A 27,870-nucleotide genomic window follows, 5' to 3' on the forward strand; every position below is an offset into this window, starting at 1 on the left:
CCAAAATGCCTTTTCTGTCCCAAAAAACGGTGCACATGACTTTCCGAGGTGTCACTATTTGCTTCGTCTTAACCTTCGTTGAGGATGAAGTGTGCCTCCATTCCACTAATTGCTGTTTTGTTTCAGGGGTGTCGTAGGATACCCAATTTCATCCCCCGTGACTATCCGAGAAAGAAAACCATCGCCTCCTTCATTGCAGCATGTCAAAAACTGAAGTGCACTGCCCACCCGTTGTTTTTGTGTTGTTCAGTAAGAATTTTGGGTACCCAACGTAAGCAAAGTTTTCGAAAGTTCTGTTTTTTAGTAAAAATTGCATGAATTAGTGATCTTGAGATTTGCGGAACATCCATAGCACGTGTACTAAGTGTAAACTTACGGTTGTGTTTAATCTTCTTTTCAATTGCGTGAACCAGTTCATCAGTAACAATAGAAGGGCGTCCACTTTGTTCTTCATCGTGCGCTTGATCACGTCCTTCATTGAACAGTCTGACCCATCTTTTAACCATTGAATCACTCATAGCATTTTGTATAAACCTCGCAGTTTTTCCGATGAATTTCCTTTGGTTTAACTGTCTTTGCATTTAGAAAAGCGAATCACAGATTTGATTTCACACGCGGCGGCATTTTCAATTACGGCAGGCTTTATGAAGGACTACAAAGCACACGTCGGCAGCAGCGACCTGGAAGTGACGTGCATGTCGTCTCCTTGAGTCAGAGTAACCGCCGCACATGCTTGGATCTGCGATCGTAGCGCTGCCACGGGTAGAAATAGAAACGGAACTTACTTTGTGGACGACCCTCGTATTACACCCAGGTATTTGTATGAGTTGGCCGATTCCAACAGTCAGTCACTGATACTACAGTCATGGGATACTACGCTTTTTTCGTTTTGTGAAGGGCACAGTTTTACATTTCTGAACATTTAGAGCAATTTGCCAAACTCTCTACCACGTTGAAATCTTATCAAGATCTGACAATATTTATGCAGCTTCTTTCAGATAACTGCATCATCTGCAAAAGCCTCATTTTACTATTAATATTGTCTGCAAGGTCGTTAATTCACAACATGAACGGCAAGGGTCCCAACACGTTCCCTGGGGCATACCCGAAGTTACTTCTACATCTGTCTACATCTGATGATTACTCTCCATCCAGGGTAACATGCTGTGTCCTCCCTGCCAAAAGTTCTCAACACAGTCACAAATTTCACTTGATACCCCCACACGATCGTACTTTTGACAATAAGCTTAGGTGCGGTACCGAGTCAAATCCTTTTCGGAAAGAAACACAGCATCTACCTGGTTGCCTTGATCCAAAGCTTTCAGCACGTCATGTGAGAGAAGTGCGAGTTGGGTTTTCGAAATCCATTCTGGTTGGCACGCCATTCTGTTCAAAATAATTCATTATGTTTGAACTCATAATATGGCTTAAGATTCTACAACAAATCTACGTCAAGTATGTTGGATGGTAGTTTTGTGGATCACTTCTACTACCCTTCTTGTAGGCGGGTGTGACCTGAGCTTTTTCCAAAAACTGGGCAAAGTCTTTTGTTTGAGGAATCTACGATAGATTCTAGTTAAAAGAGAGGCTACCTCAGCTGCAAATTCAGTATCGAATCCAATAGAGATTTCATCGGGGCTGGAGCTTTGTGCAGTTTTCAATAATTTCAGCTGTTTCGCAGTACAACTGACGGTAATACTTACTTCATTCATCTTTTCAGTAGTACGAGGATTAAATTGGAGCAATTATCCTGGTTTTCCTTTATAATTAAACATTCAAAAACTAAGTATTTCACCTTTTGCTTTGCTACCCTCAATATAAGTTCCTGTCTGATTCACTAGGGACTGAACACTGAGTTTGGTGCCACTAACAACCTTTACGTATGACCAAAATTTCTTTGGTTTTTGTGAAATGTCATTTGACAATATTCTGCTACAGTAGTCACTGAAGGCATCATATATTTATCTCTTTATAGACAAACGCATTTCATTCAGCATCTCTATCTATAGCCCTACGCTTTGTTTTACATCTATTATGCAGTAGTCTCATTCTTTAGAAATTTCTTTACAGTGGCTGTATACCATGGAGGTTCTCTACCATTACGAACTGTTGTACTGGGCACATATCTATCCAGTGCCTAGTCTACTATTCCTTTAAACTTGAGCCAGATTCCCCCTATATACTCTTAACCTGTGCTGAAAGTTGTAAGCTCCTCACTGAGATATGACATCACTGATTTTTTATGTAGTTTACTAAACATTTCCGCTTGTTTTAGTTGTGCTTTGTACTTGTAATCATCGTTGCCACAACCGCATCATGGTCACTGATAATTTCGATGTGGACATCCTCAAAGAGGTCAGGTCTACTTGCTGCCATTAGATCCAATATACTTTCATCATGACTGGGGTGCCTGACTACCTGTTCTAGGTAGTTTTCAGAGAAGGCATTTAGTGAAGTTTCACAGGATGTCTTCTTATGCCCAACACTAAAACAATTAACTGTTGGATGATTGAAGTGTCCACCAATGATTAAAGTATGATTGGGGTACTTACGTAGAAGTGAACTGAAGGTTTCCCTATAGTTTTCGGTTATATCAGTATGCCCACTCCTGATACTGAGTCTTGTTCCAACAGTCCCACATCCAGCTTCAATTTCTATCTCAGTAGATTTGAGTGTGTCTACTGCGACAAATTTACCGCCTCCATTTCCCATTTTCCTGTGCTTTCGATACATTTCTGTACCTATTGTTATGTGAGCTTTTCACGAGAGCTTCAAACTCTCGCACTTAGTTGTCAATACTTTGGCGGTTTACCATTAGATTTTTAATACTCTTACCTATGGGAGGCATTTATTTCGATTTACACTTGTACTTCTGTGTTTCCTACAGCTATCGTTATCTGGATTGAATGGAGAGTCACCCAATTAAAAAAAAAAAAAAACAAAAAAACGAGTTCACCCCACACATGGTCAGGTAGCTGAGTAGCAGCCTCTGATGTGTAGTGCACACCAGCGCCATTTAAGGAGACCCTACAATTATCAACCCTGTGGCGCAAGTCCAGGAGATGTCTAGTTTGAATCGAGTGGACGGACTGAACAAAAGTTCTGGGAACAAGGCTGCAGATTGTGAACTTCGTTGAAACCCCATGCGCAAGGCTGGTCTCGACCTTTGAACCCAGATGACAGGCGTCGTTTGTTCCAACGTGCGCCATTATCTGCAGTTGCTTGCACCCTGTTCCCTCGATGTCTGCCAGAATAGCCTCTTCAACATGTTGAATTAAGCCCCCAGGCATACACACTGAGTGCGCTTGGCGTCCTTTCCTGCCTGTTGCTGCCATTTCCCTAAGGGGCACAACCATTCGCCCTATGTTTGAATTTCTGACGATTAGTGGAGCCCTACCCTTTTGTGTTTGCCTTCTACTCACACCGAACAAAACAGGTTTCCGCAAAACAGGTGAAGCGAGTCCCGCTGGCTCAGTTTCAGAGAGAGACAGCACATCAAACTTATTGGTTAGGGGGATCATTACAACATCCTGAGTCCTCCCTGGTCACCGTCCATCATGTAGAGAATGCCTAGATCTATCACTGACACACCACACACTGACAAGTGGATGGGTAATGACAGGTTCTGCACTTTCTGCAGAGGAGACAGTATGCACAAGGGGGGATAGTCGTTGAGGTACCTCTGGTAGGTATCACAGATGCATTACTCTCGGGAGCTCTTCCAACACATCGACTCACAGCAGCTGCCAACAGTTTGACAGTACTGCTTACTAACGTCAACAACCTCATCCGTGTTTGAGAACAGCAAGCACAGGGGGGAGGGGGTTGTATTTTGTCTGGTGCACTATATTACAAGACAGCTGAATAAGTAACTTTTAATTTAATCTGCTGATTATCTTTTAATCTGTTGAGCTAAGAAGTTTCTAATTCCCTATAAGAACTGAAGCAGATACACAAAACGAGATTTCTATTAAGTAACACAAAAACCCGTGTTAAAAATTACTAGTTTCCTAAAACTTTTTTAATGTTAACTGTAGTTGTTAGCAAACGCGAAAACAAAGGTAATTTATGATTAATGCAGGTAATATATAGGACTACTACTATTTAAGGGAAAACTAGACGTAGCAAAGTATGTTAGAAAATGTGCTCCAGTAAATTAATCACAAATGCCAATTTGTTACAAATTGCTCGTAGATTTTGCAAATGGCAATAGTAGCTTTCGAAAATTTTCAAAAGAACGTACGTTTATGCTCGATGATATACAATGAAATTCAGGAGTAATGTATACTTTGGCTGAACTGTGAACCACAAACGCTGACTTGGTACGAATTAATTTACGTATCCATAACACACATGCCACTAACTTAACGAAAATATAGTTTTGCAAGCGTCCAAGAATTCTGAAACTAACCTATTTCTTACGTAATTGTACAAATGAAATTAGAAAAAGATTGTTTTGAAAGAGGATAGGCCTACTGTGCTCAAAAATGTTAAATGAGCACAATTTAGTTTAAGCCTACAATTGACGATAACAATAATAGGTTATCGCGGCTCTCGGGAAATTTGACAATATATCAATACAAACGGGCATTGACTCAATCAATGAAAGATTTTGCAAAAGAAGCGACGCAACCAGTCAAATAGGCCTATGCGAATCTAGAACTTTAACTCGACATACGATCTAAAACGGTCTCTCACACAAGGGAAAATACCTAAGTCGGCTTTTATATATAAATAAACGTGCGTATTGTACGGATTCTTTACTTACAAGATTCCGTGCACCGTTCTACAAGATTCCGTGCACCGTTCTACAAGATTCCGTGCACCGTTCTACAAGATTCCGTGCACCGTTCTACAAGATTCCGTGCACCGTTCTACAAGATTCCGTGCACCGTTCTACAAGATTCCGTGCACCGTTCTACAAGATTCCGTGCACCGTTCTACAAGATTCCGTGCACCGTTCTACAAGATTCCGTGCACCGTTCTACAAGATTCCGTGCACCGTTCTACAAGATTCCGTGCACCGTTCTACAAGATTCCGTGCACCGTTCTACAAGATTCCGTGCACCGTTCTACAAGATTCCGTGCACCGTTCTACAAGATTCCGTGCACCGTTCTACAAGATTCCGTGCACCGTTCTACAAGATTCCGTGCACCGTTCTACAAGATTCCGTGCACCGTTCTACAAGATTCCGTGCACCGTTCTACAAGATTCCGTGCACCGTTCTACAAGATTCCGTGCACCGTTCTACAAGATTCCGTGCACCGTTCTACAAGATTCCGTGCACCGTTCTACAAGATTCCGTGCACCGTTCTACAAGATTCCGTGCACCGTTCTACAAGATTCCGTGCACCGTTCTACAAGATTCCGTGCACCGTTCTACAAGATTCCGTGCACCGTTCTACAAGATTCCGTGCACCGTTCTACAAGATTCCGTGCACCGTTCTACAAGATTCCGTGCACCGTTCTACAAGATTCCGTGCACCGTTCTACAAGATTCCGTGCACCGTTCTACAAGATTCCGTGCACCGTTCTACAAGATTCCGTGCACCGTTCTACAAGATTCCGTGCACCGTTCTACAAGATTCCGTGCACCGTTCTACAAGATTCCGTGCACCGTTCTACAAGATTCCGTGCACCGTTCTACAAGATTCCGTGCACCGTTCTACAAGATTCCGTGCACCGTTCTACAAGATTCCGTGCACCGTTCTACAAGATTCCGTGCACCGTTCTACAAGATTCCGTGCACCGTTCTACAAGATTCCGTGCACCGTTCTACAAGATTCCGTGCACCGTTCTACAAGATTCCGTGCACCGTTCTACAAGATTCCGTGCACCGTTCTACAAGATTCCGTGCACCGTTCTACAAGATTCCGTGCACCGTTCTACAAGATTCCGTGCACCGTTCTACAAGATTCCGTGCACTGTTCTACATGATTCCCTGCACTGTTCTACATTTGCGTGTCGAAGAACACTGCAGCGTAAGTTTGTCTCTATCAAAGTCGCTAAAATGTGCAGCAGTAGCAACAACAACAAAGCACGTCTTTTGTCCGTTGCAGTGAAAAATGCAAGGTTATGGCAAAATTAGCAATATCCTCTGGAAAGACGTTTTATGCTAATGTGACAAAATGATTTTAAGGAAAAACCCTCAAAATAATGAAAATGGAAGAGCAAGCAGTTTCAGAACAAGTCACCAAAGACATCGAAAAAATCTCTGAAAGCCAACTGTTCATTAAGCAAACGATTTTTTATGGTGAACATAGATTTCTAATTTTTATTAGGTATTCGTGACATTAGGCCTTTGGGTGCACTGTGGAGGACTTTACAGTTGTTGGAAGTAGATCCTACAGCAGGATTATTGTGTCATGTGTTGTCTAATTCTAATATTAATGGTTATTTCTTTATTATTCTTGTGCATGTCACTGTATTAAATTTTGTTAGAAACTATCTTATATTTGAATGACTGATCATAAACTAAATGTTTCATTCCAAAATTTTAATTATACTGCTTTTATTCTTATTTCACAGCTATTAGCTATGATTAAAGTAATGCTGGAGACAGTGGGTGGAGCTCTCACTATTTATGTGACAGCAACCACTTGTCATGCAGCTGTTGTCCAAGTGATCGTAGCACAATTCATGCTCTGTATCACTATGTCCACTACTTATATTGTATTTACATCATTTTATGGTTATGTCTATTTTTTGTGTGTCTTCTAATAAATTTCATGCTACCCCGTTTACAGAATAATGATCTGAAGATCAAACACTGATTAACATCGGTCATCCTTTTTTAAAATAAAATAATTGTATGCAGCCTAGATTTTTCTGTCATGCAATAATTTTTAATTTAAGGTTGTGTTTGCCTTCTCTAAAGTGGGTATTTTTTCGAAATCAGCAAAACTGTGAGAAATAGCCCCCAAAACTGCAGACAGTGGTGGAAAAACATAGTTATACAATAGAGAACTAGCAGATATGTCGTTAGGCACAATACTCTGCTGAAAATTGCAAAAAGAAACGAAATTACATGTGAGGTGCGCAGACAGGCAGAAAACGAGTGAGGAATCTGCCTGCCTGCCTGCCTGGTGGTTAGGCATGGACCTCCCACTATGGAGAACAGAATGCAAGTGACAAGCCAGTCTGATGGTTGGGTCGGTGCACGAATGTCATTACTTTGGGGTAATAAATAATTATACTATTATTGGCTATTAAATAATGGTGATGAAGGACAGGTAATTAATAATGGTGATAAAAGTAACATCGTTAATTACACTAATTGCACAATATAAATGAAGTCATAAGATCAAGTTGCTGACATTTAAAGAACAATTAACTCCTTGTCCCAGCAGAACTTTGACCTATGACCTTGGAGGAGGACAACCGCATCACGAATTTAACCTGTGGCCTTTAAGATAACGGGGACAACAGTCTCAGAACATTGACCCCTGCCCTTGGCCGACCGAAGTGGCCGTGCAGTTCTAGACTCTACAGTCTGGAGCCGACCGACCGCTACGGACGCAGGTTCGAATCCTGCCTCGGGCATGGATGTTTGTGATGTCCGTAGGTTAGTTAGGTTTAAGTAGTTCTAGGGGACTGATGACCTCAGAAGTTGAGTCCCATAGTGCTCAATGCTATTTGAACCAACCCTGCCCTTGACCTTTGAATTTGCTGATATGGAGAGCAGTAGGCTCTTTGTTCTTACATTCTCTTTGCCCTGTTGCTGGAAAGTACTACTTTCTGAACAAATGTGCAAAAATTTGTAATATGAGTAAAAATGTACTCAGTTGAGTATATGAGAGAGATTTGGCTCAGATATGTACTACTGAACACAAATTTCATAATCTGTGTATCATATGGCAGAATATTTCTGGCGGTTTGGCAGATATTTGCAATTTCGTTTTTGCTTTGGTGTAGATGGAGTGCGCTGAAACCAATACTACTATTCACATTTCATGAAAAGCCCTGCATTGATGGGATATACCGAACTGTTTCGCATTACGCACAAAAAAATCTTATGTATTTTCGTTTATGACCAAAATTAATCTAGTTTGCTATTCTGTTTAATGATATATGGTAAGAGGGACAGCAAAAGAAGAATGACCTGTACTCCAGCACTGCTGCATGGAGATAGGAGACAGACACACATTGGCATGGGTTGCCACATGAAGGGGCAAGTCATGCGACGTGACAGCAATGATTGACGGTATTAAAAAAGCAGGCTACCCTACTTATGCTGTCAGATCTGAGAGCATTTGTTGCCCCCACCTTCCTTACCGAATTTGCCTCGTATGGTTTTCAGTCCACTCCGCGCTGCCTCCTGCCGCCATGCCTCAGTGTCACTTAGTCCTGCTGGAGTGCAGGTATTATGATCGTGCTCATGTACGTCATTCAACTGAATAGTACACTATACTAATTTGGGACTATTTTGTGGAATGGGTATGTAAAATTTTATATTTTCTATAATGTTTGTAACAAGAAGCAAACATTTTCTTTCCGAGTACAGGGTCAAGTGGAACGCGTGATGACTGACAGGAAAAATTTGAGTTGACTCAAAAATTCCTAATATCGACTGAAACACGAGAAAATGTTCATGGTAACAACGCTTAGGAGTCACACACTGAATACCGCTACGTTCTCTATGATAAGAAAGTCAGTTACATGTGCTATCAACATAGTACGCAAGCCAGAGAATGAAAATATCGCTTCAGTCGTAAAGTTCTTTTATAATCACACGACCGGCTTCGGGCTCTTATACGCCCATTTTCAGGTATTGTAACTTGGTGGCACTCGGGGTCATAGAACCAAGTTACGAAACCTGAAGATCCGAGTATAAGAGCCCGAAAACGGTCGTGTGATGATAAAAGAACTTTACAACTGAAGCGGTATTTTCAACATCTGGTATAATGCTCAGTTACTGATGTTCCTCCAACAGGATTGTTTATACTAAGCAAGTTGAAAAAAATTGTTTTTAGATATAACCATAACACAGAATAAAGCCATGAAATTGCAAAAGTAGCAGTTTCTCACCTCTACCGTTACAGTTTAATGTTATTTCGAAAATCATTGTGGTAAGCGGCAACCAAGTGAGTATTTTAGTTGGTGTGCAGAGCTTCAAAAAGATGTGATCCACACAATCCCTGAGATAACAAGAGCAGTATGTGTGGCAACTAATACAGAATCAGCTTAATAGCTAATGAATCCAAATTGCTGAGAAGAATAATACAGTGGAACATCGCTTAACGAGCACCTCCCACAACGCAAAATTCGCATAAAAAGCAAAACAGATTGTAAAAAAATCACTCGGTTAACGAGCGATGTTTCACCTAACGAGTGACGACGATTTAGTGCGACGTCACCAGTTGATCGCTGGCGGAAGGGGGAATGTTTAACAATAGCACACCCTTTAATGTCTGAAGCGTCATATGAACAATGTCATTACGTACTGCAGCCGGGGTTTAGCGATCTTTCTGCTTCCATCTTAGTGCAGCTTGTGATTACATATTTTTCTAAATTTGTGTTCCACAATATTTTTTGTGCACACATTATAATAACCGTATTAGAAATGTCCCCGAAGATAAAGCTGCAAGAAGACGACGATAAGAGAAAGAAAATGATCTTATAAAATGAAACGTATGTGACAGGATCAGTGAAGAGTTTGGTCCTTCGGTGAAAATATATTTGCTTGAAATGGACAAAGCTCCTGCCCATTATCCAAAGCGATATGACCACCATCTTGAATTTCAATTCAAGATCTAATTTCGATCTCCCGACATTACTCCGTTACTCTAGCCTTTGGAGCGGCAGATTATTTCTAATTTTAAGAAACTCTACACTAAAGCACTATTCGAGCATTGCTTTGAGTTGACTGAAGCTCTCGATCTCATTCTTAGGGTTTTGGAAATATCACTTCAACATTGTTGTCTGCGTCAAGATGATCGAAAAGCCGTAGGAAGGCGTTACCAAGAGAACCCTCACTTCTGCTTGGAAGCAGCTTTGGCAGGAGTGCGTTGTCGAGTGTGACTGAGGCATTTGAGTCAGTACCTGTGGATCCCGCAGTCAATGTGATTGTGCCTTTGGCCAAGAGCATGGGACTAGTACTGAATAAGAATGATAGCGATGAGATTGTGGAAGAACATAGCCAAGAAATGACCACCGAAGAGCTTAGGGAGTTGCAGGGTGTTTCACGGCAGGAAGTTGTCGAGAGGAGTTCTCCAGAGGAGGAGGAGGTGTTGGTGGTAAGAGTAAAGCAGTAATCTTCTGGCGCAACAAGAGAAATGGTGAAAGCATAGGAATCAGTTGCATCATACATTGAAAATCATCATACGAATAAAGCAGTTGCTGCGCGAGCGACAAATTTGACGATAATGCTGTGTCGAATTTTCGCCAAGCGTTGAAGTGTCAGCAGAAGCAAATGACTATAGATAGCTTCCCAGTAAAAAAAAAAGTTACGTATGATGAATAATGAAGTACAGAATGCTGTACGTTAAATTTTCTTGAATAAATGGCATGAATAAGACAAAACTTTGAGCGCTTTTTCTGCATGGTGCGCCTTATTGTATTTTGCTTTAATTTATATAGGATAAATTGTTTCAATGTGTGTTTTGCACAATGAATGTGGTGACTAGTTTGGCTGCCGGAAATGTAAAGTTATGTGAGAATCAGTTCTGACATTGTACTTCATAATGGAAACAAGACTCGAGAAAAAATCAGGTGGTGGTCACAGGATTTATGGATAGAGAGAAAGTCTCCAACAATGTAAAGTGGTGCAAGACGTCGGAAATTCTGCGAAAAATATTAGCAAGCTTTAGGGGAAGACATATATACAGCCTGTACAAGAGCCAAGAGTGAGCAATAAGACAGACCAAAAACGAAGTGCTCAGAGTAAAATGTGAGAAAAAAAAAAAGGAATGTGGTCTTTCACTCCTGCTGTTCAGTCTGTACATTAAAGAAGCAATGATGGAAATAACAGAAATGCGCACAAGTGCCATTAAAATTCAGCGTGAAATGATAGCAGTGATAAGATTCGCTTATGACATTGCGATTCTCAGTCCAAGTTAAGAATTACAGGCCTGTTGAACGGAATGAATAGTGTAATTAGTACATATATGGATTCACAGTAAACTTTAAACAGATGAAAGTAATGAGTAGTAGCAGAAATGAGATTAGGAAGAAGCTTATCACAAGAGTTGATCACACAGTAGAAGTTAAGGAATTCTGCTACTTGGAAGAGAACTAACTCATGACTGACGAAGCAGGGAGAACACAAAAAGGAAATTAGCACAGCGAAACAGGGCATTTCATGCCAAGAGAAGGTTCCTAGTGTCGGACAGAGGGCATAATCTGAGGAAAAACTTTCTGGAAATGTGTTCTTGGGCCACAGTAAATAGCGGACTATGGGAAAACAGGAAAAGGAGAAATTCGAAGAATATGAGATGTAGTATTACAGAAGAATACTTAAAATTAGCTGGATTGACAAGGATCAGGATGATACAATGTGTGTTAAGATTTCAGGGAATAACTTCCATGGTATCAGAGGGAGCTGTATAGGGTAAAAACTATAGGGACGGACTGAGATCGGAATACAACAAACAAATAACTGAGGACATATGGTGCAAGTACTACTTTGAGATAACGAGGTTGGCCAAAGAGAAATTCATGATGGACCACTTCCAGCTAGTCAAAAGAATGACGAAAATGGGAAGATTGTTGTCGATACTTTTCGTGCAAGTAACTTCTTAGTTTGACTCTCGAAGATGGAATGCACCTCAGTCCTCCCATCAAAGAAATACCCTTGTTAGTTGCAGCAATTTAACGCAGGCCCTCCACATGGCAGTTGGACACGGTGACCACTCAGCTAAGAAAGCAGAATGTACAGTTTTCCTTCGGGCATTACGTGAATGCGACAGTAGAGAAGATACATAATACTAGCTTCTCTCACGTAGACTGTAAAGGTGTGCACATATTTTATTTATTCTGACCAAATAGCGATTCTGGAAGCTGGAGACGGAGTTCCAGTCTTCTTTATTAATTCTGCCTTTTGAATTCTTGATGTAATACTTCGATAGGAACTATACTCCTCTAACAGGTTTCTTTAGAAGTCAAATGCCAATTTTAATAGAAGTAACTTTTTTAGTACTCTAATAATAGCTTATTTTCAAAAATCGTTCACCACTATTTCATCCCTTAGTGGTTAAAGTTCTGAAGTATGTATTTTTTCTGAATGAGACACCAAATACCGATTTTCGTCGTTCAACGAAGGAAGCTCTTTAAAGTAACGCACAATAATTTTACTACAAAATCGTTTAATAGATAACAAAACAAAATCACAAATGAACTTACATCTTTTACCTACTTTTCTGTATAATCACCAACGCTTTTAGCACGTTTCTCCCACTGTGTACCAGTTTCAGTGTGTCGTGTTCGTACAAGTCCGCTTGGTTGGAGGATAGCCACCTGTGGACTGCTGGTATCACTCGCACCTCTGTCGCAAAGCGTTGGCCAGTCAGGAATTTCGTCATGGGTCCGACGGTCTAAGGTCCGGTCTTTATGGTGGATGCTGGAGCACCTCCCATCCAAATTTGGCGATTTGCTCATTGTCATTAATTCTGACACCGTCAGCATTAATGTTGTGGCGTTTATCATGAAGGGCATGAAGCAACTTAATGTAGGCTGCAGCTTAGCAGTGGAGCTGCGTTCAGCAAATTTTACTAACAACACACCATGCATTCACTGTTTATGCCCTTCGGTCCAGAAATATCGAACTAAACTTCACTGCTCTTCACGTGTTAATGACAAACATGCGCACAATGTTTGTTTCGTAGTTCAGGCTTCTCTCTCTCTCTCTCTCTCTCTCTCTCTCTCTCTCTCTCTCTCTCTCTCTCTCTCTCTAGAGATGAACATGAAAACAAAATAGCCTCTTTAGCACAAACTTCAAACCATATCGTCGTGAATATTTCACTATTCCAGCTGGAATAACAAATGAGGAAAAAATGTGTTACTTTCTGATCCTCCCTCGTAGCTTCAAGATTGACCTAATAGCAACATATTTTCAAGAAATATTCCATACTCGTTTCAAACCTTTTGAGGGAATTTCGAAAACCCCTTTCTTAAACGATGCCTGTACCACAAGATCAACAGACACTCCAAATTTTCAAGTTTCTGTCCTTAGCGGTTTGTGCTGGGCAGTGGCGATTCAGTTAAGACATTTCCTTTTATATGTGAGATACAATGGTCAGTCAGAAGATTATGACCACCGATCTATTATCTAGACGAAAGGAGCGTTACTTGGCAAGGAATGACATGCACAAGTTATGGAGTATCAGCGAGCGTGCTATCCGTGTGTAGAATAAGAGAAGGCCCGCGATTTATTTGAATTTGACCAAGGGCAGATTCTGGTGGCCCGGAGGCACTAAGCGGCACTCCTTGTCGGGTGTTCTGGGAGTGCTGTGGAGTCTTCGATACGTGGCGAAACCTAAGTGAAAACGCGTTCAAATGTTGTGGGGTTCGGCGGCAACCCCACGTTACGCATGTCGGCTGTAATAGGCTGGGCAGAATGGTAAAAAAGGACAGGCGCGAACTGTGGGTGAACTAACATCAGACTTTAATGCTGCACATAGTACAAGTGCACAGTGCACCGAACACTCCTAGTGATGGGTTTCCGCATCAGACGATCCATGCATGTGCTAATGTTAACTCCATGACATCAGCAGCTATGACTGAAATGGGCACGTTACCATTGCACTGGACGTTGGCGCCGTGGCAAAGCCTTGCATGGTCTGATGAATCCCTATACCCCCATCATGCCAATGGGAGGACCGCTTATCCGTCGTCTTCCAGGGTAACAGCTCCTTGACATCTCTTCTGCGAGACGGAGACAAGCTGACAATGACTCCATTATGTTCTGGGAAACATTCAAGTAGGCATCCATGGGTCCAGTGGAGGACGTACAAGGCACCATGGTAGCCAAGGAGTATCGTACACTGGCTGCAGACCAGGTACACTCATACACGACAATCATGCTTCCTGATGGTAGTGGCATTTTTCCACAAGGTAATGCGCAATGTCTGAAGGCCAGGAGTGTGATCGAGCAGTCCGAGGAACACAGTAACACAGTGGCAAGTTCCAATTAATGTGCTGCCGCCACCCCCCACCCCCATCTCGCCTTATCTGAACCTGATCGAACACGTTTGGGATGTGATTGAACATGGTGGCAGAGCTCACAGTTCATCCATCTGTAATTTACGGGAATTAGGTGACGTGTGTGTGTGAGCAGATGTGGTGCCGAATCCATCCATCGGCCTTCAGAGGCCTCACTGCTTCCATGCCACGACGCGTCACTACTTACTGGGGTAGGTGGTCATAATGTTCTGGCTGATCAGCGTATGTCTCGTATAGAGATTAGGTACCGACCGCGATGCAGTGCACGTTGATCTGTAGAAGCAGTGACGCACCTGCCTGCCTGGCCTTGAGCTGGTCAGCTAGGTATGGCAGCGCGGCCAGCCGCTCCCTGTCCAGAGCGGTGAGGCCGTTCCCAGATACCGCCGTGTGCTTGATGAAGGAGCGACGCGCAGACTCCAGCTCTGACTCCAGCAGGCTGGACCTGGCCGCGCCCCCAATAGACGCGTTGGAACTGCAAAACAACAGTAAGCGTAAATACACACACACACACACACACACACACACACACACACACACACACACACACACTTTCTGTAAATGTAAATGGAGGTACCACATAATTTAAGAACAAAAGTCGTGAATAGCTACAAAAATTGAAAGGTGCTTTACTACCACTTGTTTTCTGTCCTCACATTAACAGTCTTGAAATTTTGTATACGCCCGATTTTGTGAAGACTACAGACGCACCAGCTCACTGTCCTTAAGGTCTGCTTTTTCAAACAATGTAAAGTAATTTTTATTAAATTGGGATACATAACTAGATATATTTTACTAACTATCGAAATGCTGGAATAATTCCAGGACAGCGACTTGAATTAATCAGTACAACTAAAGACCAGCAAAAGTTGCAAATTTCACTTTTTATTTACTCGTTGACTAATTTCGTGCCAGTACCCATCTTCAAATCATCGTAACAGTCTAAATGGTATTTCCAAAAATGCAAAACATTTCAAAATATATAATGTATGTTGTTATTCCCTAATTTTGGCTATCTGTTACGATGATTTGAAAATAGCTTCCAGTTTGAAATTAGTCATCGAGTAAACAAAAAGAAAAATTCGCAACTTTGGCTGGTTTTTCGTTGTAATATCGAGATTTTGTTAATCAGTCCAGCACTTGTCAATAGCCATTTCAATACATGCGCGGTTAAAATAATTTAATACTGGTTCAATTTTCTTGCTACTTTCAGTTATTGACGAAATTAACTGGATTAATGAACTACTATACAGTGATCGCAAAAAGAGATTTCACTCTCTCATTATAATTTGCATTTAGTAAAATTCCGTTTATTTCCTCAGAAATCAGCTTTCCCCACTCTGCACAGTACTCATTTACAGTACAGATAGTCTCATTATTGGCGTATCATCTCTGAGCCATTTGTTGTCGACAGGAAACTGTCACAATTCACTAAGAGACCAACACTGGTAAACTGGATGAACAGTAAGCTATTTCCTGGTCAAGGGTCAATCAGGACTTCAGTAATTGAAACCTTTAAAGTACATTATGTTACATGTGAATTTATCCAATTAAAAGAATTGAACATGAGAAGGATTACGGCGAATGCTCTAAGACCATCAGGATCAACTTCACGTGGACATCTGCAGGGAATTTTAAGCACTGCTTCGAGATGATCCATACTTTCAAATGACGTAATTGGTGACGTCAGTTTTTTATGGCTATGAATAAACAGCAACAGTCACAATGGAAGACTCCTTCACCTTAGTCAAAAATGGACAAGTGAAGAATAATAATTCTTTACGTTGATGGGCACGTTCATAAGGAGTTTCCCCTCATGGCCAGGAGGGCACAGAGTTACGGACAGCGATCAGAAATAACGGTTACAGGGCCGATATTCTTTGAGTTTCATCCGTTACAAAGAAATTAGTATTGTACGGTAATTTTGCTACAAGTGGTTGGTAACTATAGCATTTCAGCCACTTTACAGCTACAACGCTAATTATACATAAACACAAATGATGACCTATTTGGAAAACTGTCTCGTCAAAAAATTCGCTCAGTTATTCGGTTTCTGTGATTGAAACACGTAACCAGTGCTGAAATTCACTGGCAGCTGATAGAGATCTATGGACACACTATAGTCTCATCAGCTTGTCTCGGGATATTGTCAAAAGTTGGCAGCAAGTAGAGAAAATGCCACCGATGAGCATTGCAGTGGCCGACCCAGCACAGCATCAACTTGTTTCAACACAGCTCACGTGGAGGATCTGGCTCAGGGCAACATCAAGATTACATTATGCCTTATGATGGGAGAATTCGTAACGTCTTTAGAACTATTCGTCACATTGTTCACAATATTCTGGAGCATGGAGAAGTTTGTTCAAATATGTGTGAATTCCTAAGGGACTAAACTGCTGAGCTCATCGGTCCGTAGACTTACACACCACTTTTACTTAAAATAACTTATGCTAATAACACACTCCTGCCCGAGGGAGGACTCTAACCTCCGCGCAATCCGTGACATGGCACCTCAAACTGCGCGGCAGAATTTTGTTCCCCATGGGTTCCATGAAATCTGACCAAGCAACACAAGGAGAAGCGCATGGGTGAAAAGCCGATACTTTTGCTACAGTTCTCCACGAAACGGAGCAGTACTTTTCACTGAAATATTATGGATGCTGAATCATGGATCCACCACTACACCCTCAGCACAGTAAGTGGCTGTCAATTAAGTGGCACAACCCCTCCCACCCCTCTCCAAAGACAAAGCAGTTTAATGGGACACCACATGCTGGAAAGGTCATGGCCATAATATTTTAGAAAGAGTGGGGTTCTTACTTGTGGAGTTTTTGGAGAAAGTAAAGACAGTGACTGCTGACCGATACTACAAAACCTTGACACGACTGTTTGCAGCAACCAGGAGAAAACGGCCAGGATTCTCTCCGAGGGCATCATGTTCCTTCACGACAATGCGCGGTCTCAAGCAGCCAAGAAGAGTACCATGCTGCTGAAGCAGTTTCATTGGGACATCATAGACCACCCTCCCTCCAGCCCATACCTCATTCCAAGCCACTTTCACCTTCTTTCTCACTAATGAGGCCAACGATTCGCTTCAGATGAGGTGGTGAGACAATTCACAACAACATGGGTGAACATTTAAGGACATACGTACTGTATGTACTATCAGCGGCTGTGTTGGTTGTATGATATAAAATGTTAACGTTTCACTGCAGCTTTGTAACCTTAGTTTCGTATCACCCCTCATACATAGCGATGTTCTAAGGCGTTTGAGGGAGGACATGACAAAATGTCCTGAAGTGTCGTACGAACGACTCCATGACAGTGCACGATTACGTTCGGTCTACATCACATAAGAAGTATGGACCAAAACAAAATAAGTTGTTTCCCATTGGCTTTACTAGGGTGACAATCTGGAAAAGTTTTCGTATAATAATCGATATACTCTCGACATAGTCTTTTTTCGTTCGTGTCTCTATGGAAAGGTCGTGGATTAGCTCAAAAGAATGAGAGGAGCGTAGAAACACTGATACATACCTTCCGTCTAGAGGGCTCGTGAGAGGAGGAGTGTTTGCATGTTTGTCAGTGCTGGCAACCCACAGATCCAGTTGCCTTACACCTATCAGCAGTTACGGTATAAACACCACACAGAAGTAACAAACATTCACGAAAGTGAATAATGGAGACATTCGTGTTTAAACAAGCGAAGTATGCCAGTTTCTTTTATACTTGCATGAAGTGACAGAATTTATGGAATAGCAATATGCATATATACAGATGGCGATAGTATAACATACATAAGGTATGAAAGGTTACTGCAATGGCAGGGCTGCCGTTCGTACTCAGATGATTCATGTGAAAAGGTTTCCGGTGTGATTATGGCCGCACGATGAGAATTAACAGACTTTGAACATGGTATGGCAATTTGGGATAGATGCATAGGACACTCCATTTCGAAAACCGTTGGGAAATTCAGTATTCCCAGATGCACAGTGTCAAGAGCGGGCGGAGAATACTAAATTTCAAGCATTATCTCTCATCACCCACAACGCAGTGGCCGACGGCCTTCACTTAATGACAGAGCAGCAGAGTTTGCACAGAGTTGTCAGTGCTAACAAACAAAGAAAACTCTGTGAAATAACCGGAGAAATCAATGTAGGACGTACGACTAACGTGTCTGATAGGACAGTGCGGCGAAATTTGACGTTAATGGACTATGTATAATATAATAAAATAACGGAATAGATGATAATAAAATGTTGAAATGCGTGGTTTTTTAAAAGTGTATTGAATTAATGAGAATTTTTCGGCATGAATGACAAGCACAATAAGCTGAGCTATGCCTGGAAATAAGTTCGTATTAGTTCATATTATTTTGCAGGGATAAGTAGTTTCTTTCTGTGCTGTAGATTTGTGCTTACCATTCTTTATAATGCTACGTTTGGTCGCCGTGTTCACCTTTGAAGACTTGACCGTGTTCCCATTAAGCTTATTGGATCTTCGTAATTTTCCAAAGTACACAGGTGGGCTTCAGTTCTTGTATATATTGTACTATTTGAAATAACAACTCACACGACCTTTCTGTTAATAAAACAATACTGTATTTTTCTAAACAGTGCACATATAAGATACATACTCCTCACTTATTGATAGCGACCCCAAAATGGCGGTCTACAATTACTCGCTAAAAATGGCGTGCTTCTCACTCGTTCACTAGCTGAGCACGAATCCTTCCTTCCTCCTGCTGGTACCAGAAAAACTCTTTTTTAACAACTGAAAACCAAAAATACCTGACGGTAGACATAGGTTATATGATGGGCTACCGCTTCATCTTCTCTCTTTGCCTTTAAAGAAGACTAAAACATAAAAGAAATGCAAAAAGGTTTATCACATATGACAACAGACGCTAGTGCGTTCGCTAACAGCACGACATCGTTTGCAGCGCCTCTCCTGGGCTCTTGACCATATAGGTTGGATGCTAGAGGACTGGAAGACCGTGGCCTGGTCAGACGAGTCCCGATTTCAGTTGGTGAGCCGACGGTAGGTTTCGAGTATAGTGCAGATCCCAAGAAGCCACGTATCCAGGTTGTCAAGGCACTGTGCAAGCTAGTGGTGGCAGCACAATGTTATGAGCTGTGTTTACGTAGAATGGATTGGGACCTCTGTCCAACTGAACCGACCAGTCAGTGGAAACTTATGTTCGTCTACTTGGAGACCATTTGCAGCCATTCATGAACTTCATATTCCCAGACAACAATGCAACACGTCACTGAGCCACAACTGCTCGCGATTGGTTTACGAACGCTCTGAAAAAACTCGAACGAATGACTTGGCCACCCTTATCGCCCAACGTGAATCTCATCTAACATTTATGGGACATAATGGAAGTAAGGTCGTACACAAAACCATGCACTGACAGCTCCTGCACATTTGTGAACGGCTCGAGAGGCAACACGGTTTAATATTTCTGCAGGGGACTTCCAACGACTTGAGTTCGTGCCATGCTGAGCCGGTGCACTACGCTGGGAAAAGAAGGTAGACACTATATTAGGAGTTACCGTGTGACCTGTTACGTCAGTATGTAACTCCATTGTCACCCACTCCAAGAAAATGCAATTTTGTTACAGAGTTGAAATTTATAACTACTAAATCTCCTTTAAACCTCTCCTAAAATTGTCAGATGTTGTTCATCTCGTTTAAAACCATGATCAGATATTGGTCATCCTATTTATTCACCAAAAAGCTATATGTGACTACTTCCTCCATCCAAAGATGAAAATCAATTTGAAATACACTACTGGCCACTAAAATTGCTACACCACGAAGATGACGTGCTACAGACGCGAAATTTAACCGACAGGAAGAAGATTCTGTGATATGCAAATGATCAGCTTTTCAGAGCATTCGCACAAGGTTGGCGCCGGTGACGACACCTACAACGTGCTGACAGGAGGAAACTTTCCAACCGATTTCTCATACACAAACACCAGTTGACCGGCGTTGCCTGGTGAAACGTTGTTGTGATGTCTCGTGTAAGGAGGAGAAATGCGTACCATCACGTTTCCGACTTCGAGAAAGGTCAGATTGTAGCCTATCGTGATTGCGGTTTATCGTATCACGACATAGCTGCTCGCGTTGGTCGAGATCCAATGACTGTTAGCAGAATATGGAATCGGTGGGTTCAGGAGGGTAATACGGAACGCCGTGCTGGATGCCAACGGCCTCGTATCACTAGCAGTCGAGATGACAGGCATCTTATCCGCATGGCTGTAACGGATCGTGCAGCCACGTCTCGATCCCTGAGACAACAGATGGGGACGTTTGCAAGACAACAACCATCTGCACGAACAGTTCGACGACGTTACCAGCAGCATGGACTATCAGCTCGGAGACCATGGCTGCGGTTACTCTTGACGCTGCATCACAGACAGAACGCCTGTGATGGTGCACTCAACGACGAACCTGGGTGCACGAATGGCAAAATGTCATTTTTTCGGATGCATCCAGGTTCTGTTTACAGCATCATGATGGTCGCATCCGTATTTGGCGACATCGCGTGAACGCACATTGGAAGCGTGTATTCGTCATCGCCACATAGGCGTATCACCCGGCGTGATGGTATGGGGTGCCAGTGGTCTCGGTCACGTGGTGTTCGCATTGACGGCACTCTGAACAGTGGACGTTACATTTCAGATGTGTTACCACCCGTTGCTCTACTCTTCATTCAATCCCTGCGTAACCCTACATTTCAGTAGGATAATGCACGATCGCATGTTGCAGGTCCTGCATGGGCCTTTCTGGATACAGAAAATGTTCGACTGTTGCCCTGGCCAGAACATTTTCCAGATCTCACCAACTGAAAACGTCTGGTCAATGGTGGCCGAGCAACTGGCTCGTCACTATACGCCAGTCACTACTCTTGATGAACTGTGGTATCGTGTACCTCTACACGCCATCAAAGCTCTGTTTGACTCAATACCCAGGCGTATCAAGGCCGTTACTACGGCCAGAGGTGCTGGTTCTGGGTGCTGATTTCTCAGGATCTATGCACCTAAACTGCGTGAAAATGTAATCACATGTCAGTTCTAGTATAATATATTGTCCAATTTATACCCGTTTATCATCTTCATTTCTTCTTGGTGTAGCAATTTTAATTGTCAGTAGTGTATTTAGATGTCAAAAGCGGTAAAATACATGGATCGGTGTATTCGCTTCCAAGGAGACTGCTTTAAAAGTGGTTGTTCAAAATATGACCTAGGTAAGATTAATAATTTCAACACACAGTCCAGTAGAGTGTCGTAGTAAACTCGTGTTGTTAAAGGTCATGTAATTGTGAGGAGAAAGGAGGGAGACGTGAATGGCAGATAACTAACCTAGCGAGCTGCACCCGTATCCAGTGGACGTCTTCTGCCAGCGCGGTGAGCGTGCTGAGGATGGCGTCTGTGGTGTCTGCGCGGTGCTGCCTCTGTGGCTGCGGCTGGGAAGTAGCAGCCAGGACTGCGTCCAGGGGGTTCCCCACGTCCATCTCGCGGCCGACGCGCTGGTCCTGCACCGCTAGCTGCGACATCCCCGCTGCCGCCACAGGGCTGTTCATGGCCGCCACGGTCTGCTGCAGCAGGCCAGGCCGCAGCTGCTTCAGGACGAGGGAGCCCGTGCCGTTCCGGCGCAGGAACGATCGCGCGCTCTCGTCCCGTGGCTCTGCCTCCTCTGTAATACCACAGTCGGCGCATCAGACATTTCGTTCCACTTGCTACCTATGCAGGCATTTGATAAACTCCAAACCCATCCTACTTTTAGTCTTTAGCGAAGTAGACGTTGCGCAGTGGCAGCAAGGGAGGCCGGGCCGCTTCACTTTTCTGTGCAGCACGGGTAGTGGTGTAGGAATAATTATTTTTACAATGAACCTTTATGCTCGTTTGTCAATGGGCGCAAACGGCGTCAGCTGATTTTATCCTTTCTAAACCGCCAGCACTAGAAACAAGTCAAACTGCGAAAGCTTAAACTTAATCCTACGCTAGGGTAACCAGACGTCGCATATTTTACAAGAACGTCCCTTGTTTAGATTAAGTGTCCCGTTGTCCCGACAAAATACCTACGGGACGTATAGTGCTCCGTTTTTCATCAATCGTTCAGTATATTTTGAAATAGCGTGTATCTGGATAAAGTGTAGCATAATCTAACCAAATGAAGAGCAAATGTGGTCACACCCAAAGAATTAAACCAAACTGAACGAGGTCTGTCACTAATGCTACTGCAGAACGTGGGTTTTCGATCATAAAAGGTTCTTGAATTGATGAAAAGAAGAGGTCTAATGTTCAAGCCATTAAGGAAACAGTTACAATTAAGACTAATCTTCGAGATACTTCATGTGTTGATTTTTATAAAACTCAGTTACAAAATATTAGACTCATGAATGGCATACATTCTCCTGCAAAATACAACAGAAAAGATTTTTCAGAAACAACCCACGACGAAACTTCAACTGAGACTGAAAATATGTAACCTACGCAAATAATAATTTTCCACCCTAATTAAAGGCATGGTTGTGTATCTTTCTTTAGTCTGTGACAAACTAATTACTCGATTAGTGATGCAAGGTATTTGATAACTTTTTCAGTGCAAATTTTAAGGTAATGCTACGATGACCAATGTGTTTGTAGCACATACCAAGTATTTTAACCACGAGTCTAGATGAAGTGTCAACAAAAGTTTCCACAAAATGTCGATTCATTCCAGCTTCTGATTTGGGTCCCATATTTTGATTTTGGAAATCTGTTGACCGTACCCTCGGTCGACGGAAGAGCGGAGCAAATGACGAGAAGGAGGAGGAGATTAGTGTTTAACGTCCCGTCGACAACGAGGTCATTAGAGACTGAGCACATGCTCGGATTAGGGAAGGATGGGGAAGGAAATCGGCCCTGCCCTTTCAAAGGAACCATCCCGGCATTTGCCTCTAGTGATCGCGGGAAATCACGGAAAACGTACATCAGGATGGGCGGACGTGGGATTGAACCATCGTCCTCCCGAATGCGAGTCCAGTGTGTTAACCCATGCGCCACCTCGCTCGGTAAATGACGAGGAGGCTAGGTACATGCCGGGTACACGCTCAGTTGCCGTCGTAACCATGACATCACTACTGAAAACAAAGAGGGAGTGCTGCGCTTCTGTGGCATACGAGTCTAGTAGCTGTAGTGCCGGCTCTACGTTTAAATTACGTTAGTTGTCCCATGGGCAATAGGTGTCCTGCAGTGAATATGGATTAAGCCCTTTCTTGTACAAGTACTGATGTAACGCTTTGGAGTGAGGACATCATTGCTTCCTTGCAGTAGCCGTCATTCTGAAGGATGTGTGAAACAGAACGGTATGAAAACCTGAAGAAAGGACGTCCAACAGTGGCGCTACACTTTCATCAGAAAGGTAAGCTCAAAACCCGTGCATTCAATTGTAATTAAACACTTTTTAAAAAACGATCGTAATTTTAAACATTTTATTTGATGAATGTCTAGTGTCATAGTACATGGAGCAATGAATAAAACGAAGGTAATTGTTTAATGTCTCGTTGATATTCATGTTTTCCGAGAAACCTAGGGACAAGAACAGCGGAAGTAGATTGGTAGGACACGTTCCGAGGTATCAAGGAATAGTTAATTAAGTGATGGAGTGGGTGCGCCCACAGGTTCTCATGTCGCAAGGGCGAAATATTTTACCCATTCATGTTATTTATAAAGGATAAAGATACTCTTATCTACTCGTTTTATCCTACTCGTTTCTACAGTGCAATATTTAGTTCGTAGTCAAAGTTATAAAAAAGTTAATAATATACTTTACGTTTCAGCCATTTATGCCATTTTCTGTCGGTTCCGCCGTAAACCCCATTCTCCCAGTTAATTGTTTTCCTGCTCTCAAAAATTTCGCGCTGGTAACGTTTCCCATGTTTTCCACTTTTGAACTATGATGCATGCTGAAGGTCGATTTTCAAATCGATTTATGTGGAAACTACATTGTGTTTGCACTTATTTGACATATGAGATGTGCATAACATAAAACTGTACATACAAATTTTTCCAACTCATAGAAGGGGTGGTACAGCAACCAGTAATATGTGATGAAGAAAAAAAGTGTTGATTACAGGGTTTTAATTATTTATCTACTAATGGCGCGTCTGGCCCGATTCAGGGGTCTTCATACTGGCTGATATTAAATGGTGTATGTCGAGCATACAAAACGTCCCAGTCAATAATTGCCCTCGTCAAATATTCTGAAACATTGCACGGTATCCTTGCTGAGGTATGTGGCTCGGTCACCAAGTTCGATGAGTAGTTTGCTCATATATACATGCTACGAAAACAATACTATTACCGACTATAACCTAAAAAACGTATTTAGGAAGTATTAAGAATCACTTTTGGGCTGCAAATCACTTCCGTTCCTAAAGGCGACTGGTAATATTTGTAGCATGTCACACCCATAAATCGAAAAACAATCAGGGAGCTTAACACACACTTGTTTACTATTCTGTAAAATACTGCACCAGGTAATGCTGAGGGAATTAGATTAGGAAATGGGACACAAAGAAGTAAAGGAGTTTTGCTATTTGGGGAGCAAAATAACTGATGATGGTCGAAGTAGAGAGGGTATAAAATGTAGACTGGCAATGGCAAGAAAAGCATTTCTGAAGAATAGGAATGTGTTAACATCGAGTATACATTAAGGTGTCAGGAAGTCGTTTCTGGAAGTATTTTTATGGATGGTAGCCATGTATGGAAGTGAAACATGGACGATAACTAGTTTAGACAAGAAGAGAATAGAAGCTTTCGAAATGTGGTGCTACAGAAGAATACTGAAGATAAGGTGGATAGATCACATAATTAATGAGGAGGTATTGAATAGAATTGGGGAAAAGAGGAGTTTGTGGCACAACTTGACTAGAAGAAGGGATCGGTTGGTAGGACATGTTCTGAGGCATCAAGGGATCACAAATTGACCATTGGAGGGCAGTGTGGAGGGTAAAATTCATAGAGGGAGACGAAGAGATGAATACACTAAGCACATTCAGAAGGACGTAGGTTGCAGTAAGTACTGGGAGATGAAGCTTGCACAGGATAGAGTAGCATGGAGAGCTGCATCAATCCAGTCTCAGGACTAAAGACCACAACAACAACAACAACAACTGCACCACATAAGTTACTTGATTATTGTTCTGTAAAACATAGCTCCAGACGTAGTGGAACACCATTGTGTGTGCTGTCATCAAGTATGGAATGAGTAGTTAATGTTCGTGAGCAACTGGAAATCGCCCTGACAATTGTCTAACAATTGGATGCCACTGTGAATGGGTGTGGTGTTACCGATATTTATGCATTAGAGGTACCAAACGTCTCTGAAGTACTGTCATCTCCTGTGGATACTGTCTCCTGCAGGAAATAAAGCATGTATCACTATTTGTCCACTTGACTGAGTGGCATGTCTATGGTAAATGGGGAGACAGATACCAAGAGGAACTGGGATGTTAAACTCTTCTCCATAACCAGCAAGTTCGAAGTGCTGTCTCCCACTGAAACCGAAACTGAGCCAGTGAGTCTGACTGCACATCTTGGGAAGCGTGCTGCCATGTCAAACCTAAACAGTTGAGTCTGTTAATCGTCGGACATAGGAGAATAATGGCACCCTTTAGGGAAATGGCAGAAGGTGATGGGAAGAACACACAGAGTGTATGCATTGGGGCCTCAGAGGCTATTACGGCAGCCATAGAGGGAACAGGATGTAACCAACTGCAAACTGTGACGCACTTAGGAACAAACAGTACCTGTCATCTGGACTCTGGTGTCATACTTTCTTCATTCCAGAGACTAACAGAAGATTGAGAATACCAGCCTTGCTCGCAAAGTTTCAACGAAACAATCTGCAGCATTTTCCCAAGAACATATCGTGGTGGCTCCCTTGTTCTCCGTAGAGTGGAAGGTTCGAACCAGAGACATCGAAAGTTACATGACTAGATATGCTGTGACTTCCTGTACCTGCGCCACATTGTTGCCAACTACAAGGTCCCGTATATGAGTATTAATGTAATTCTAACAGCGAATATTGTTTATATACAAAGAAAGGTAGGGATATCGCCTTTGACTAGTAATAAAAACGTTCTGGATCCTGGGTTCGAACCCCGCCACTTCTTAAATTCTGAATAAAATTCAGCAATGGCTCACGAAGTATTCCAGAAAAAGAAGTCACTCTCACACTGCTAACGGCCTTGTCAAAGAGGATGAAGGAGAGGACAGAGGTTCAGAGCACGCTTGTCCTTGGGGTGGACAACTGCTCCCAAAAGGCGGAAGAATCAGCAATAACCAACACGAGGATGAAGGAGAAGATGGAAACCAATGCATTATAGACACGCCATACATATCCACAGGACATGTGGCCTTTAATTTGAAGTGTCATGAAAACCTCTCGACTGGTGGAAGATTGCAGACTAGTCTCCCTTTCGGATTTCCGAGAGGGGGGGGGGGGGAGAGACTGCCAATTGGCCAATTGCGGGGGGGGGGGGGGGGCGCAGTGACCATGAGAAAAGGATTGGATAACTAGCGAAGGTGTAACATTCCATGATTCGGAGTGTGAATGTCAGAAGTCTGAACGTAGTAGAGAAACTAGAAACTCTGGAAAATAAAATGCTAAGCCTCAATCTAGAAGTGAAACGGAAAGAAGACAAGGATTCCGGGCCAGACAGTAATAGCAATAGCATCAGAATATGGTATAAAGGGAATAGGAGTAACACTGAGTTACTATGAACATTTCAGTTTCTTGGTATCGTTTTGCTTTAGGGCGCAGGAAACAACTGGGGTCATATGCCCCCATATCAAAACAATAGAACACAAAGACAGAAGAGTTAAAAAACCACTAAACATCAGTTATAATTAAATTAATAGAAGACAGCTAGAAACAGTCAAGTGGAAAAAGGGTCCAAAACTAAAAATTAAATGGCCTTCGCCAAACTGATTTGCCGGATAAAAAGTAAAACGCGGTCGACAGCCTGTGCGTCATTTGCTCAAACGGCAGATAACTCAGACGGCAAACCTAAGCAGGAACGTAAACAGCTAAAAAATGGGCACACCATCAGGAAGTGGCGGACAGTTAAAACTTGGGTAGCGCCACTTACCAAATGACGATGGCTAAAAAGGCGGTGCCCAATACGCGTCCTAGTTAAAATGACCTCCCTCGGGCGGGTGAGTCGGAAGGAGGTCGTCCAAGTCACTGGAAGAGGCTTAATGAGCCGGAGATTATTCCCATGATGCGAGGACCATTGGCGATGCCAAAGGGACACCACCAGTTGACAGAGCAACACAGAGATTGGAGGTAATATAGGAATCCGCACGCTGAGGTATGAGGACTGCAGCCTTGGCAGCAGTGTCAGCAGCCTCGTTTCCTGGCAGACCGACATGACCAGGACCCCACAGAAACATCACACTGGCCCCACCAAGAGTGAGCAAATGATAGTTTTCCTGGATCTGCTGCACTAAGGGATGGGCGGTGTACAGTGCACATAGACTTCAAAGGGCGGTGAGTGAGTGAGTGAGTGAGTGAGTGAGTGAGTGAGTGAGTGAGTGAGTGAGTGAGTGAGTGAGTGAGTGAGTGAGTGAGTGAGTGAGTGAGTGAGTGAGTGAGTGAGTGAGTGAGTGAGTGAGTGAGTGAGTGAGTGAGTGAGTGAGTGAGTGAGTGGAGAA

General features: G+C 42.6%; 1 protein-coding gene across 2 annotated transcripts in view; it reads right to left on the reverse strand.

The window, feature by feature from the left end:
- Positions 1 to 27,870, reverse strand: part of LOC126320146 (uncharacterized) — a 212,544-nt gene that overhangs the window by 66,535 nt on the left and 118,139 nt on the right. For both annotated transcript variants that reach the window (XM_049993758.1, XM_049993757.1), the window contains exons 5-6: positions 21,529 to 21,862; positions 14,452 to 14,630 (exon numbers count right to left, since the gene is read on the reverse strand). In XM_049993758.1, the coding sequence (XP_049849715.1) occupies positions 14,452 to 14,630; positions 21,529 to 21,862 (513 nt within the window). The remainder of the gene's footprint in view (positions 1 to 14,451; positions 14,631 to 21,528; positions 21,863 to 27,870) is intronic.

Source organism: Schistocerca gregaria, chromosome 2 (assembly GCF_023897955.1).
Source record: "Schistocerca gregaria isolate iqSchGreg1 chromosome 2, iqSchGreg1.2, whole genome shotgun sequence".
NCBI lineage: Eukaryota > Metazoa > Arthropoda > Insecta > Orthoptera > Acrididae > Schistocerca > Schistocerca gregaria.